Raw genomic sequence first — 14,966 nt, forward strand, 5'->3', positions numbered from 1 at the left:
ACTGACACAGTGAACAAACACCTCCTCCTATTCCATTCCAATGCACCTACTGGTTTGACGAGAACTATTATCAAAAATACAAAACAAATCTAAGAGTAGTTCCTGTATATCCTGTAGAGACAAAACCACCCTTGTAAAAGGAACATAGTGCACTCCTCATCTTTGCCAAAGGAAGACTGAACACTTGACAAGGTATGAAGTCACACAGGTGTGAATGACCAACACATCCAGACTTCAAACCCTCTCAAGACATACACTTACATCATTTGTATGTATTTTTACAGATAAAACCTAAAAAACAACATGTTTAATTTCCTGTGTTCAAACTTTAATTAACTTAGATTTAAATTCCAATTATAATTGCTCAAATCAGTTTCCATGCAGGACAGTCAGAAAACCAAGATGTTGGCAGCCACTGAGATGGTGGTAGAAATTACTCACCTAGAACAACGTGGGAAGGCTGTAGCAGAAATAGGGATAAAACCCAAGCACTGATGAAACTTCTGATATCTTCATCTTTTCTTCAGCTCAACACTATCTCATTCCTAGCACTCTTTCAACCAGTCTCTTCCCCTTCTACATGACCTCATGACTTCCCAAGCCCATGTCTTGTACTTTTTTGTCTGCCTCTTCCCACTCTCGGTGCTCCCTTAACATGGTTCTTAATTTTTTCCTGAAATACGTCTCCTATGTGTTTCTTCCACCTCACTCAGGTTTGGATTTTATCCTCCCTTGCAGTGTTCAGGCTTAGCAAAAGGTAGACACAATTCCAAGTAAGCCAAAGTGATGTTTGGCAAAGCAGTAACTTACAAAAGGAAGCACTAAGTAAACTTTACCAGAGATGCCTCTACTACATTCAACACTTTGATCTCACCTGCAAAAATACAAAATAGTCCAGGTTCTCTTTCCCTGAAGGAGAAGAGGGGTGGGAGTAATACAACATTAGAAAGTTATTTTCATCTCTCTTGTTCTCTAGATTGATCTACAATACATTGTAATTAATTTTATCTCCAGAAGATAAAAGATGAAGTCCCCAGATGAAGCCTGTGGACTTCAGAAAATTTACCCCAGTTTTTACAGTCCCAAAGAAGCCAAATGCTTGAAAAGCCGAGTGATCAGAGTCCACCACCAACACCCCTGCTAATCCAGAGAGCAGAGTGGGACTGAGAGAACAGGCACAACTGTTGAAATGAAATACTAGGAGAAGTTAAAAATTCACTGAAGTACAGGAAAAATAAAAGAACTTATAAAAAATGAGGGAACAGCCAAACTGCAGGAATCAAGAGCCATGACTCAAGAAGCAAGAACAGGAGGACACAATAAATCAAACTACAGAGCCAAGAACAACTTCCTCTTCCTCACATAAGCCCTTCCTCACAGAGCATGCACGGTAAAACTAGTGTGCACTGTATCTTTACGTGGAGATGAGAGAATGCAAAGCCAAAGACTACAGATTTAGGTTGTTACATATATGGGAAATGCCATTTTTTTACTGCTCAAAGTGTATAAAAATGAGCCCACTCAAGGTGGGCTACCTTCATGAATTCAGCACCCAGCACCTATCTCTCCACAGGTACAAAATAAAGTATCTCAACTCTGTGTGTGCATCATGTTCCTGCACACTGGGTGAAAGAATCCATATTTGGGACAACACAATATGCTGGCATTCTGGCCACTTGAGAGCTCTTTACAGCAGGGAACACTTGCACTGCCTGTCAGCCTGGGTCCCAATCATTTGTCTACACCTCAGGACTATAAAGTCTGCAAGAGACACTGTAGCTCCATCAGTCTTTTGTTGTTACACTAAAAGCAAGAGTGCTGTCTGCAGTTTGCATGGTAAGGACCTGAATATTGGTTAATTTATTTTAAAAATACCCATTAAAAATGAAAAAAGAAGCAGCAGCAGAAGTCCAGTCATTACACAGGTACAAGAAAATCCAGTGGCACAGGGAGTTTCCACAGAAAAAGGATTTCCCACAGCCTATTGTTGGAAACACTGTGACTCAAGTGCTCATTTCTTGCTCAACAGGCTGCTGATTCAACCAGAAGAGGATGCTGGTATGTCTCACCTTCTGCATTCCACCTACTGCACCCGAAATCAACAAAAAAACTGGCTTTGAGAAAACATGTGACTATATCTCATGCTAGTTTCTAGCTATTTACATGACATACTTTGGTTGTACAATGTATTTGTCAATGCCATTTAAAGGTACATATAATAAAATAATAAATTAGGAATTTTGACTGTTGCTGTCTCCTTATCTTGCTAAATTCCAGTTGGACATTTCACTACAAACAGGTGGTTAGAAGGTGAAACACAGAGTATAATATGCTTTCAGATTCACTGCTGTGTGAAGAAACTACTGACCAGAAAAATTGTCAACATACAAACTTACAAAATAATCAGATAAAAAGTGTTTTGCAGCTGGAGACAAATCCTGTTAATACTGTGTATGAAGAACAGTCTCTTGTGAAAATTAATGACCTGATGCAACTCCCCAGAGAAAGCCCTCAGGTAAGGAATTCAGATGGAACCAGGGAGCAAGCCAGTGGAGGCTATTTTAAACTCAAGTCTTTCTACAGCTATTTCCAGGTGCAGCCCTAAATTCAGCAACAGTATCTGTTTCCCAGAAGCAGATTTTAAACTGTCTCTGACAGGTAACTGGAGATAGGCAGTGTGGTTCCAGAGGCATGGCATGCAGCTAGCCGCCAAAATAAAGCATGAGCAGTTATTTTTCAGAGAACAGACTGTAACTCTGTTCTACTGCAGCAGTTATATACATTTCCTTCTCATACTCAGAAAGGTTCAGGATGCTGGCAGAGGAAAGTAGAGAAAACTCCCTAGAGTGAGGCAGGAAGCAGAGACAGAAGTGTGGCTAGAGGCTAAGAGATTAGCCATTACCAAATTTATAATCCATGTAGACGCTAGAACATGTTAAATATCTTGGAGCAGCATTTTTAAAACCTTAGGACTGAAAGAACAGTGAACGAGTTCGTTTTAGCAACACAAATGAGTTCCACTAGGGAAAAAGGGGGAAAAATGCAAACCAACCTTTCCAGGACTTTATTTTTTGCACACCAGCATGGATATGCACACAAAGATGCTGCTGAATTCAATCCTAAAAATCACAAATGTATCACTGCCCTACCTAAAAACCCACAAAAGTATCTTCACTTCAGTCAAGCAGTTAAACCTCTGCTTAACTTAAAAGATCATGAGTGAATGCATCTGAAGTAAACAGGATTTGGGTGCTTTGTTGGTGAAGGCACAGGCTTACTCTTTATATTCCTGAAGATGAAATAAAAGTGTTTTGCTAATAGATGGAAGTAATGAAAAAAGACAAAAAGTCGTTGTTGAAAATTACTTGAAATTCCTATCATAACAGTAACACATCATTAATTAATAGCTTAAAATCAAAATATAAACCAGCTATGTTTCACTCAAGTCTGGATATACACCATTAATCTCTAATGATGAGAACTATGCTATGATTTACTAGGAAAGCTTTAAAAATCATGAATATTCCAAATAAAAGGAAAAAGTCCTGAACCATCCAACATAAACTAGGAGGTCTGCAATTATGATGAGATCTGAGATGAACTGTATATTTAAAGACTGCATACAGTGCCTGTATTTACTGCTGTCCAACACCTGCTGATGTGGACATAGTTTTCAACTCCTTTTAAATATGTATATTTAATTTTTTGAAAGAAGATTTTTCAGTCAAGCATCTGACTTAGGATGATTTAAAAAGAAATATTAAAGGAAAACCTTTCTACAAAAGAAAAGGCATCTCAGAATAGAAATAGTGGAAAATGTATTGTTTTGCTTTCCTGTTATTGCTTCTAAAAGAGCAAAAAGCAATAGCAAGATAACAGCAGGGCAGATTTAATTGAAAAGCTCCACCATCTTCAAGTTTTGAAACAGAGATTTTCCATTTTGAAGGGAAATCAGGGATGCACTTTTGCCTTTTCTAGAGAAATTCATACAAAACCAAGAAGTCAATTTGCAGACACACACTAGAATAGGTTGCTTAGGAAGTTGAGTTCTCCAGGCATTACGTGGCCTGAAAATGAAGGGACTAAGTCCAGCCTGCCCTGGGACTGCCTCTTTCCTCCCTGGCTCTGCTGTGGATCCCTTGCCTGCTCCCGGCCGGGATGGGATGGGAAGGGAAGGGATGGGATGGGAAGGGAAGGGATGGGATGGGAAGGGAAGGGATGGGATGGAATGGGAAGGGAAGGGAAGGGATGGGATGGGAAGGGAAGGGAAACCCGCGGCCGCGGTGCCCCCTGGCGGTCGCTGCCGGCACGGCCGCGCCGGGGGTTTGTCCGTCCTGAGACCAAGCACAGAGCGAGCCCCTGGCTAATTGAGCGGGCAATTAACAAGCTCACCCTTTATAAGCACCAGCATAGTCAGGTAGCAGGCAGGCTTTAAAACATTGGTTCCCTACTGCCACAGTCAGGTGTTTGTTCCCAAAATCAGCTGCCTCATCCACCTGCACTTCCATCTTCCACAATACACAAGGCAGGTGTCACCCAAGACTAAGTTGTCTTAACTACGGTGTCCTCAGTCATTCCCGAAGCACTACTCCTCCCTTATTTCCACTGGTTTGAGTTTCAAGGGGAGGAATTAGAAACTCTATCACACTGGGAAAAAAAATACGTAGTTGTACCAGCAACTTTAGTATTTTATACCTGCCAAAGATTTATCTCTACAACCATGTGTTGCTTTAATGCAACATTTGTGTCTATTAAAAATATTTAAATAATGATATGTTTTCATAACATTATTAGAAAAGGCAGTTTACCTGATTTACTGTTTCCTCAAATGCTCTTATATAATTATTAAGAGATCTGTCCATTGCAGCAAATTCTAACATGACTTTTTCCATACTGTTAACATCCTCTTCATCATCTGCAAAATAAAACATTTTGAACATGGATGATCAGTTCGATTATATTCAGGCAGTATTTCTTCTTTGCAAGTATTTTATTTACAATATTGATACTGTGAATGTTTAAAGCATATGTGTACCAGCAGGTGTTTTCAAGCTCCTCAAACATATACTTTTTTTCCTATTTTGCAACTGTAATCTTTTACATTTCTTGGGTAACTCCAACAAACAGCTTACTCAGAAAGACACTTCCCTGGTTTCATGTGAACAAGAGAGAGTGTGTGTAATTTCATCTACCAACACCTAGTCATTAGGCAATCAGGATATTTTCTGCAAAAGTTATATTTCATGACTCATCACATTGCCTCAGAAATAGTCAGAAGAAACTTAAATGCCCTCTCAGTACAGTATAGTTCAAGCTATAATTAGACCCCTTATCCCCAATAAACACAGCTACTGGAAAATCAAAACAGAGCCAGTGTTTTATAACACAGGAAATATTGGAGGACTGAATAGCATTCGTGATTCAAGTGTAAAATTCTAATTGCCTGGGAAAATCAATTAATACATGCGATTAGTAATTCACATCCACTTTTATTCTCTTCTTCTTTCCTCCTAATTTCACTCCTTTCATCTCTAACTACACCTCTGCTTTCCCATTCTAACATTGCTGTGCATCTGCTTAGCTGGATAAGGACCCTTTGTAGATGCTACATGGCTGAGCAGCCACAGTTCTATCTCCTGACACAGCCACATGCACTACACCAAATCCTGCCAGCTGCAGGAGGACAGCCAGCCACAAGCCCCTAACCCATGCGGGAAATTAGGAACTTAGGAAACCTAAGTTTCCACTTCTGCTACTCCCATTTATTCCTACCCTGCAGCTTCCAGGTACAGAGAAAACAGCTGGAAGCATCTGGATGCCATGAAAGAGCCCCAGAGTCTGCCATGCAGCATTAGGGGTTACCATTTAATGGAGCATTCTTCTTTACAAGCAGTTAAGTAGCCAAGCTGTGCTGTTACTTTTAGGAAGAAAATCGTGGTACAGCTTTTTAAATTACTTTTATTGTGAAGAAAGGAAAATGTCTTCTGATCTGACAAGCTAGTACACTGCCCAAGTTGCTAACTATACTATCATGTTAGAGCACAAAAATCTGTCTCTGCAGAGAGCTAACACAAAGCACTGTATATGGCCATCAGCTTGAGAGCAAAATCTGAAACACATCACTCAGGGACAGAAGTTTCATACCACTGATGGATCCAGGAGACTGAGGAAAAGTGCTAAGATATATTTACACAAAGAGTTACATAATAAGCCATTCTATTTTGTGAACATGGCAATTACAGTTGTGACATTTCCCTTAATTATATATAGGCTTGGTATGTATCCATTTTTCATTAAGTAGATGAATGGATACTGCAGACAGAATCTTGGCACTCCTGCAACTTTCTTCTGAATAATCAGCATTTCCCTCTCCTCCTTCCCTTCCCTCCCACCCAATTTCCATATCCTATCTGGTAACTATGATCATACTCTTTCCTTCCTGCAAGGAAGCATATGAAGTGCCTCCTTCAAGGCTGACACAAATGGCACTCCATGAATCACAGGAAAGGTTTGTGTAGCAAGTAACTGTCATTCTCCTCCCATGGCCAAAATGAATCATATCCACAACATAAAGAAACTACAGTGACCTAAATATTTTTTATTTTTTTTTAGGGGAAGAGAAGTGCATTATTAAATACCAAGAGAGCTGTATTAATGCTGTCTTTCCTAACAGTTAAAGAAAGCTTTAGGTAAAGAATAGTAATATTGCATGCAAGTTGAGAGATGCATTAAAATAAAGCTCAAAGTGGTGGAACACAGCTCAAGCAAGAGGGATATTAACTACATCCTGCCCCACATTCTTCATGCACTGACCGTTCCACCCATCCACCAGCTTGCTTTAAGTCTCAGTGCTATTCACTGCTCTTTCCTTGCTGCTGTTCTTTCATGCACAGGAAGTGTGTTCTACACACTGGGAAACTGCTGAACACGTCACTAACACACGGCCACAGCCGGCCCTTGGAGGCACTATGGACATACAGACAGATCCGAAGGACTGCATACAGGTCAGTGGTTGTCCACAGATAGAGCTGAAGGACTTTATAAAGGTCAGTGGTTGTTCATACCCTATTTCTGCTCATTGACAGATTAACTAGAGTCCACTTTCTATCTGCAGTCCAATCCATACTCCAGGGCGCTGAGAGCTAAGAGGAAATCTATGTTGTTCCCAGCCACTCACCTCCCCATGTCCTAAACAAGATTTAAAAGAAAACTTACTTTACAGGCTATTCTATTTGCCTTTTAAAAACCTTTATTGTTCCACATTACACACAGCAATAACCTGCTGTGCAAGGCTCCTCGGCTTTCCCTTCCTCTAAGGAGCTAAGAGCACTTCTGCCCCTCCCTGGTAAGGAGCAGATGCAAGGCAGAGCTTGGCTGCACATGATGAGAAGCTGTGAGTGACTCTATGGGAATGTAAAGTTTTACAGCTCACCAAAGCAGGGATCCCAACACCTTCAATGTTTCTTTACACATAAACTAATCAGAACACACCATTTGACCTGATCTTATTAGGGAACGAGAAATTAGAAAAAAAAAAAGACTTGCTTCTCCTCACCACCATTACACAACTCATTCTCACAAATCTCACCAACCCCTTAGTTTTAACACCACTATAGTATCAAAAAGAATCAAAATTTAATAATTACATCAGGGCTTTGAACAATTCAAAAGGCATTGTCTGTTATCCATTCTTCAAGCCCTGCTGCTGCTTTTATTTCAGTTGTGAGGACACCAGTGGAGATTCACAGTAAAAAGATTCAAGGCACTGACTCTCTTCCAGCAGACAGTGGGCACGCTGACTGGTGAATACCCTCCAGCCAGACTCCAGCTACAAAGCCAGCTTACTCTCCAAAGTAATCAAACCGTGCACTCTGCAGGCCAACAACCCAGCTTAACACCAAAATCAAATACTTTGCAAGTGCAAGTGCTGTACCAGTGCCTTTCTGTTATCTAATCAAAATTTATCCTAAGCTTATTTCTAATTCATATCTAAGGAATGCATTCCAAACTATCTGCATATGCTTTTAGCTACTGCCACAAAATACCATCAAAGTTGCATATTGTAGTTGTCTCCTTGTTATCTACACTAAATATGTTGAGTTTAGTAAGCATTTCTTCACAAGTCATTACCCTCACCACTCAGAGATTATACATTTTGCAATATTACATTTTTTACTCACAGAAAGGCCAGTCCAAGGCCATAATTTCATTTTCAAAGGCCCATGTGCATCATGTTAAAATTATCTGGATGAATATCCAGAGTTCATGTTATAAATTCCAGCTTGCATGATTTTATGATCTCTTATTATAATGGAAACAGGGATATTATTCTGAAAAGTCTCCCTACATATTAAAGAACAAAGTTACATAAAGTGACAACCAAGAGTTCAATTTCTTGTTTCTAAAGAGACCAAACTGATCACGTTGAGGTGCCTTACTGCTGATTTAAACCATAATCAATCAGGGCTGAGTTATGTATCATGAACCCACAGTGTTAAAACAGAAGTTATAATAACAGGATAGAGTCAAGTCAGCACTGATTTAATACTTCCTATAGTAACACTAATCTAAAATCTATCCAAAAAACTTGCATTTCCTTCTCATATCTGAGTTCATATTTACTTTAGCTCCCTGTATACATCCACAAGTTTGCAAAATTTCTAAAGATTTTTCACAACTACCTCTTTCTGTGCAAATCAGTATTTGCTTATTTAGGGTATTACAGGTGCCCTGCAGCCAGTGCACAGCAATCCAAATAAGCATTCACTTCCACCACAGACTATCTTAAACACAAAATATTCTGGAATACCATGAAATTACAGAAAGGTTCTAAACTTGGAAGTATAACAGTACTTAAAATAAATGCTTAAGCACAGAAAACGTGGATTAACATAAATACACACATACTGTCATACATTTATAGTATTGTCTAACAAAAGTCAAACTTTCAATTTAAAGAAAACAGGACATGTCAGTTCTACTTCTTGCACTACATATTAGTTTGCTTTGAAATTCAAGGCCTAACGCTGTTTTTCCCACCTTTTGAGGCAAAAGACTAATGGTATACCATTTGCCCCCAAATTTTGACTGTAGATTTCAGACTTTTAAAACATTTAAAACAAAAACATCAGTCACTTGAGCCATTAGCAACAGCGGTAGTAGGCCTTTGTCTTCGTATGCACCAGCAGCAGATAAAATACACACTTTGCCAGCAGGTTTCAAGTTTCTGCTGACAGCAGATGAATACAAGCTCCCCACTTGATTGTTCCATCTTCTGGTGGAGAACATACATTCTCAATTCAGGATACAGCTAAGCATTTTTGCTGTCATTTTTCCTTCATTTTGAAAACCAAAAAAGTGTTATGACTCCACTCTGCATTGCCAGTTTTGGTCTACTCAAAACTGTTGATAATTCAAATTGGATCTTGAAAAAAACTTTCAACCAACCCACACTCTTTAAGAATAGATTCACAACATTCTTGGAGAAGACAGTAGCAGGATGTCCCTCTAATGTCTGGATGCTCAGTAGTGAGAGGATACAAACCTGTGTAGGAGACCACTGTCTTATTTCCCTCCCCTGTCTACATAGGCATGAACCTGACGTGGTACTCCAGGCTACATAGACCAGGAAGAACCTAAACAGGAGATTGCTTCTGCAGCACTGAGGGTACATCTTTGCTTTTTCTCCTGCAGATACATGGACAGCTTCTCAGAAAACTCTCACGGAAGAAAATTTCTTTCAAAATCTCATCTCCCTGACCTATAACATATTTAACCTATGTGACATACTTAACATATGTAACGTATCAGGCTGCAAAAACAGCAGAAAGCTAATACAGAAAATTCTAAACTAAAAGAAATTAGAAACCATACAAAGAAACAGCAAAAGACTGGAGAACACCCATTTCATCTCCTGAGAGCAGGTATCCTCACACAAAGAAATGGTTGAAAGTAGAATGTCCAAAAAATATCTGTGGAGCCCTCTGGAAAGGGAACTAACCATTGCAGTTCATAAGAGAAGAAAAATTATTACTGATTAGAGGGCCAACAACCATACAGGGAATGGCAACTGGTGGAGTAAAGGGGAATTTGAGGCAGTAATTGCAAAATTTCCCTCCATGTAACAGGCAGTTCATTAGCTAGGCCTAATGAAACCTCCAGCTTCTCAGGAAATGCCTTAACTGGGTCATAGAGTATTTGAAGCTGTATTTCTCCACATTTCCTAATGAAGCCATTCTGCTGCATAGAAAGCTTTCATATACACAGAGCTAGAGACAGAGCATGCAAGAATGGTTTTACAGATCATTCACCTTCACCTAGATACCAAGACTCCACTGAAAGGCAAGTATGTCTCACAAGATGAAATGTCATGAATGACAGAAAGAGAAACCTACACCAGGTGGGTGGCCCTGCTTGCACAGGGGGGTTGGACAAAACAACCTCTAGAGGTCCCTTCCAACCTCAGCCAGTCTGGGTTTCTATAACATTCCTCAATATCCAACAACTTCATCTCTAAACTACTCTTCTGGAAGATGGTTAAAAGTGAGTTCGAGTCCTCTCAAGCAAAGAAGGAAGTTGAATATGAGTTTCTGGTATTCTATCAAAGAAAAAAATCTGAGTAGAAGAAGTGACAAGAGTGTGTGAGGCAGAACTTGTAAAGGAAAGACCAGCACAGGACACAGATTGCACCAGAACTATTGCCTGTGAATGGTTTTTAAAGTTTCATCTTATTTTCTATTTGGGTTCTGTAAGAAACTGCAAATCAAACTGCAATACTTGGATTTAAGTCAAGCATTTTCCTGTACCTGAGTAAAGTCTTCTGAGGTTTTATTTGGAAAGGAAAAGGCTGTACTTTTCAGTCTGGATTTAAACATTTGTTTTATTCAGCAAGTAACAGGAAAAAAATCTTCAATTATCCATTTCTCTCTGCTTATTTTTTATTTTAAAGTAAAATGAGCCAACAGTGTCTGGTAGATTACAGACTACACCTGATGAAAACTCCCTTGTCTTGTATTACAAACCATTTCCCTGTAGGCTATGACAATCTGAAATGGAAAGAGTCGAGGGTCAGTGGCCCAGGAGGCTCCTGTGAATCCCATGGAAATGAAACCCAAGTACTTTATATTGTAGAGAGTGAGAATTTCAAAGAAACAGACCACACAGGGTCTGAACACCCACCTTGAAATATCTCAGTTGCTGAATGCCCAGTTTGAAACGTCTCAGGGGGTCAGCATTTCAATTGAGTGGGTGTTGCACACATTCTGAAGAGAGTCATCTCAGAGTGGGCACAGAGAAACTGAGGCACCCAGAATCACTAACCACTTTTGAAAATAACTATATTATTCTATAATAATCATGAAACTTTTGCTCAACATGAAACTCCCTTAAACTCCATTGCCAGCTGAACTAGGCCAACAGTGCTTTTGAAAGCAACTTCCTTACAGTACTTTTTTCCCCAAGCCTACCAGGGGAAGGCTAAAAAGTCATAATGATCCCAGCTCAGACTTGAGAGCAGTAACAAAGATCTATCTTACCAGATATTTCTGCCACAGTACCCAAACAGACTGCAATGTAAAGCATGGCAATGCCTCTGAACACCAACTGACAATATACTGAGCTAATGAAATAAACAGGTTCTCACATAAGAGTTTGATTTAGCTCTGATATGTGCTGACGTGCTTTGCTGTATAAAATCCGAAGTAAATATTATTCAACACAAATAGAGATTGTTTAATTTAGGCTGAGGCACATAAATAATACAAAGACATCAACTAATCTCTCATAGAAGTAAACAGACTTTGCTACAAAACAGAAAGAGAAAAATAGTCTTTGTGTGTCTACATATTTTTTGCTACTGTAACTTGATGGCACTTAGAGCACCAAGACATGAAGACAGGTAGTATGTACAATTTCCCCAAACAAGAATGGGCTTTTGTTTGACTAAATACTAAAGCCCATACAACTCCCAGACTATTTCCCTCCATTCAGACAAAGAGACCAGCACTTGAACAGCACCTCTTTTCTCCTTACTAAATTCCAAGGTCATTGTGAGGTTAATCTTTATTTTACCAATCAACACCTACTTAATTCTGCAGAAAGACCAATTTAAAGTTAACAAAGACAGTGTAACTAGTAAGCAGAAGCGCTGAAAGAAGGATAAAGCATTTACAGGATGCAACAGTTTTGAGAAGCAACTCAAGATCTCCACTCTCCTAATTCTACACCAGTTCCCTGGCATTACTATGATATCCATCCAGAATTACTGTTCTCTCTTCAGCACATGAGTAAATCAGCATTCCTCAACGCTAGCTACAGCCATAAGTCCAAGAAGAACAAAACGACAAGCAGCAAGAAAACACCAAGGCTCAGGTTCATGTACATTTTCTTTGCAACAAAGTAAGTTTCACAGGTCATTTCCCCAGGCTCTCATCCTTGCTGTTCCTCTTATGTTCCTCCTCTGCTGTCCATCAGCTAGAATAATATGATTTTTCATAGGGTCACACCATAAACTGGATTAATGAAACAATTCAAGCTAAAAATAGCAATCTGTCCTCCAAATCCAAACCAAAATACAGAACCCCAAAACCATGATATTACAGTAATGGAATCTGAAGTGCAGATATTTAAATAGTTGCACCAGTACAATTGAGGGGGTGGCAAACTGTAGCAGAGTGGAGATGGGGGGGTGAATTTTCCTAAGTCAACTTGTCTGCCAAGAAAAAGATACAGGAATCACGCCTGTATTTTCAGAGTAAGCACAAGGCATATGTTACCTTCACCCAGAAATCTGACCAATCTCTCATAAAATAAATAACAAACCTCCCCCATGTTTTCCTAAATATATATATTTTACATATATGTATAATACATACATACACACACACACATACATATCCCTCTCTTCTCAGTGGATTTCAACATATGATGAAATTAAGGCTGAAAACAACATTCACTAATAATTTTAATGGGAAATGATTTTCCTATGACTAACAAAAAGTTTCTTCCCTGTGGAGGCACAGGCACGCCTGCACCACACAAAAGAGCGTGGTTTGGAGCCCCGAGCTGCTGCTGACCTTGCCTTCCTAAAACAAGAGATAGGAGGGTTGGAAATATTTAAAAATAAGGGGGTGAGTGCTGTCCTCCTTCTACCCACTTTCTCCTCTCAGAACTTGATATGGTAACATTAGAATTTGGTCAAAAATTTCCTTGAAATATTTTCTCTCATAAGGAACAGTGAAATATTTGTTAAGGTGCCGTAATTGCTACTCTTTGATCCCTCTGAACACTTTTTAAAATTGATATTCCACATTAAGTATTTTATTTCAAGACTTTTAATGTGTCTTTACAATTCTATAAAAGGCTCACAGACTCCTTTATATCTATGGTTCCCCCTGGAAATTAATGTGAGCAAAGTAATTTTTTTTTTATTATTATTCCAACAAGTTCAATTCTAACTTGTTAGATCTTTTTTTAAGCACAATTTCTTCTGTTTTACACAAAATCTCTGCTGGCACATTATGAATTCTACAGAGATAATCCATGCACTTTTGTTTACAAGTCAACTGTATTAATGCTTTCTGTTGCCAAAAAACAATTCTTCTCATATTTTAAATTGCACTGACAGGTGAAAAACAAATATTTTAGTGTGAAGTGCAACTCTGTCTCTAATAAAAGGCATGATTGTTATTAGCCAGCAGTAAACGGTACCAATTAGGTTTTTCACAAGAAAAACTTTGCTTGTGCTAATTAATCTATTATATTTCTCAGAGAAGTTCGTTCAAAGTTTACTTTCATTAAACTAAATACAGTAATTACGTAGAATTTCCTTCATTTGGGGAAATGGGATGGAAAGACTTTTCAGAAACAAAAAAATCAGTAAAGATAGGAAAACAAACCCTTTTCACTCAAGACCTTCACAATTCTCAGAAACATTTACTTCTCTCTCCAGAACTGGAGGCAGTCTAGCTCAGAGCTAACAAACCCTCATCAGAGATTATCTAATCAAGTGATGTTTCAGTAAATGTTAAAGCAGTAGAACATGTATCAAACAGGAAGGTAAGACTAAGACAATACCCTCACATCAAGGCAATCCATCACTGTCTTATTTCAGCTCAGTTCAGAGGTCATAGTTACATTAACACACACAAAAAAACCCCAAGAGAATCCAAAATAAGTTTCCACAACCAACTGCAACAGCTTCACACAGACACAAATGAACACTCATCAAGCACTCAAATGTTAACATTACTGACCCAAAATGAAACAGATGAGGGGGTGGAATGCCAGAAAATATCTGGGTTTTAAATGCCCAGTATTTTGATTACATACTTACAAACATTTTTTTTTTTCTCTGAACCCACTATAGTCTCCCAGTCTATATTTCTGCTTCTGCAACCCTTGGCATTACTGACTTCAGAATTCAGAGAAGGTGATCAGTAGCTCCAGACAGGGCACCACTGCTCTCTCACTTAACTACCCAGGGCACTGGCTATACTGCAGCTGAGCAGCTCGGGGTGGAAAAACAATCCAGTTTTATAGGCAGCTTTTTAGACAGATCTGGACAGCAGGCAACTCCACATTTAAACCACTGAATAAAGCAATGAAGTGTTTCACAACAGGGCTCACAGTAGTTCACATACATAAAGAAATAAACCACAGATAAATCAGATTCATAATATAGAGCTGACAAAGGAAAATTTGGTTTTTTTTAATTCAGAAACACTGATTTGATAATTATCAGAAATGTGAAAGTTAGTGGAAATTGATATGAGTATCATCTCCAAAGTTAATTGTTTGCTGAAAATGTAGATACTAGAGCTGACAGACAAAACACAACCAAGGTTAAACAAAAGGGAGTCTGGAAAACCAGTGTCTCATGCAAGCAAAGGTCAAGTGATGTTCCCCACATAAAACATCCAATTCAGATGAATCACATATGGATATTCCACTCCAAGTGCTAACCATGC

General features: G+C 39.0%; 1 protein-coding gene across 3 annotated transcripts in view; it reads right to left on the reverse strand.

Annotated features, from left to right (window-relative positions):
- The window catches only part of NSMCE2 (NSE2 (MMS21) homolog, SMC5-SMC6 complex SUMO ligase), a 130,811-nt gene that overhangs the window by 101,127 nt on the left and 14,718 nt on the right, over window positions 1–14,966 (reverse strand). For all 3 annotated transcript variants that reach the window (XM_008934545.2, XM_018076861.1, XM_018076865.1), the window contains one exon: window positions 4,809–4,915. In XM_008934545.2, coding sequence (XP_008932793.2) covers window positions 4,809–4,915 — 107 coding nt within the window. The remainder of the gene's footprint in view (window positions 1–4,808; window positions 4,916–14,966) is intronic.

This window comes from Manacus vitellinus, unplaced genomic scaffold (genome assembly GCF_001715985.3).
Source record: "Manacus vitellinus isolate BGI_N305 unplaced genomic scaffold, ASM171598v3 scaffold_1_pilon, whole genome shotgun sequence".
NCBI lineage: Eukaryota > Metazoa > Chordata > Aves > Passeriformes > Pipridae > Manacus > Manacus vitellinus.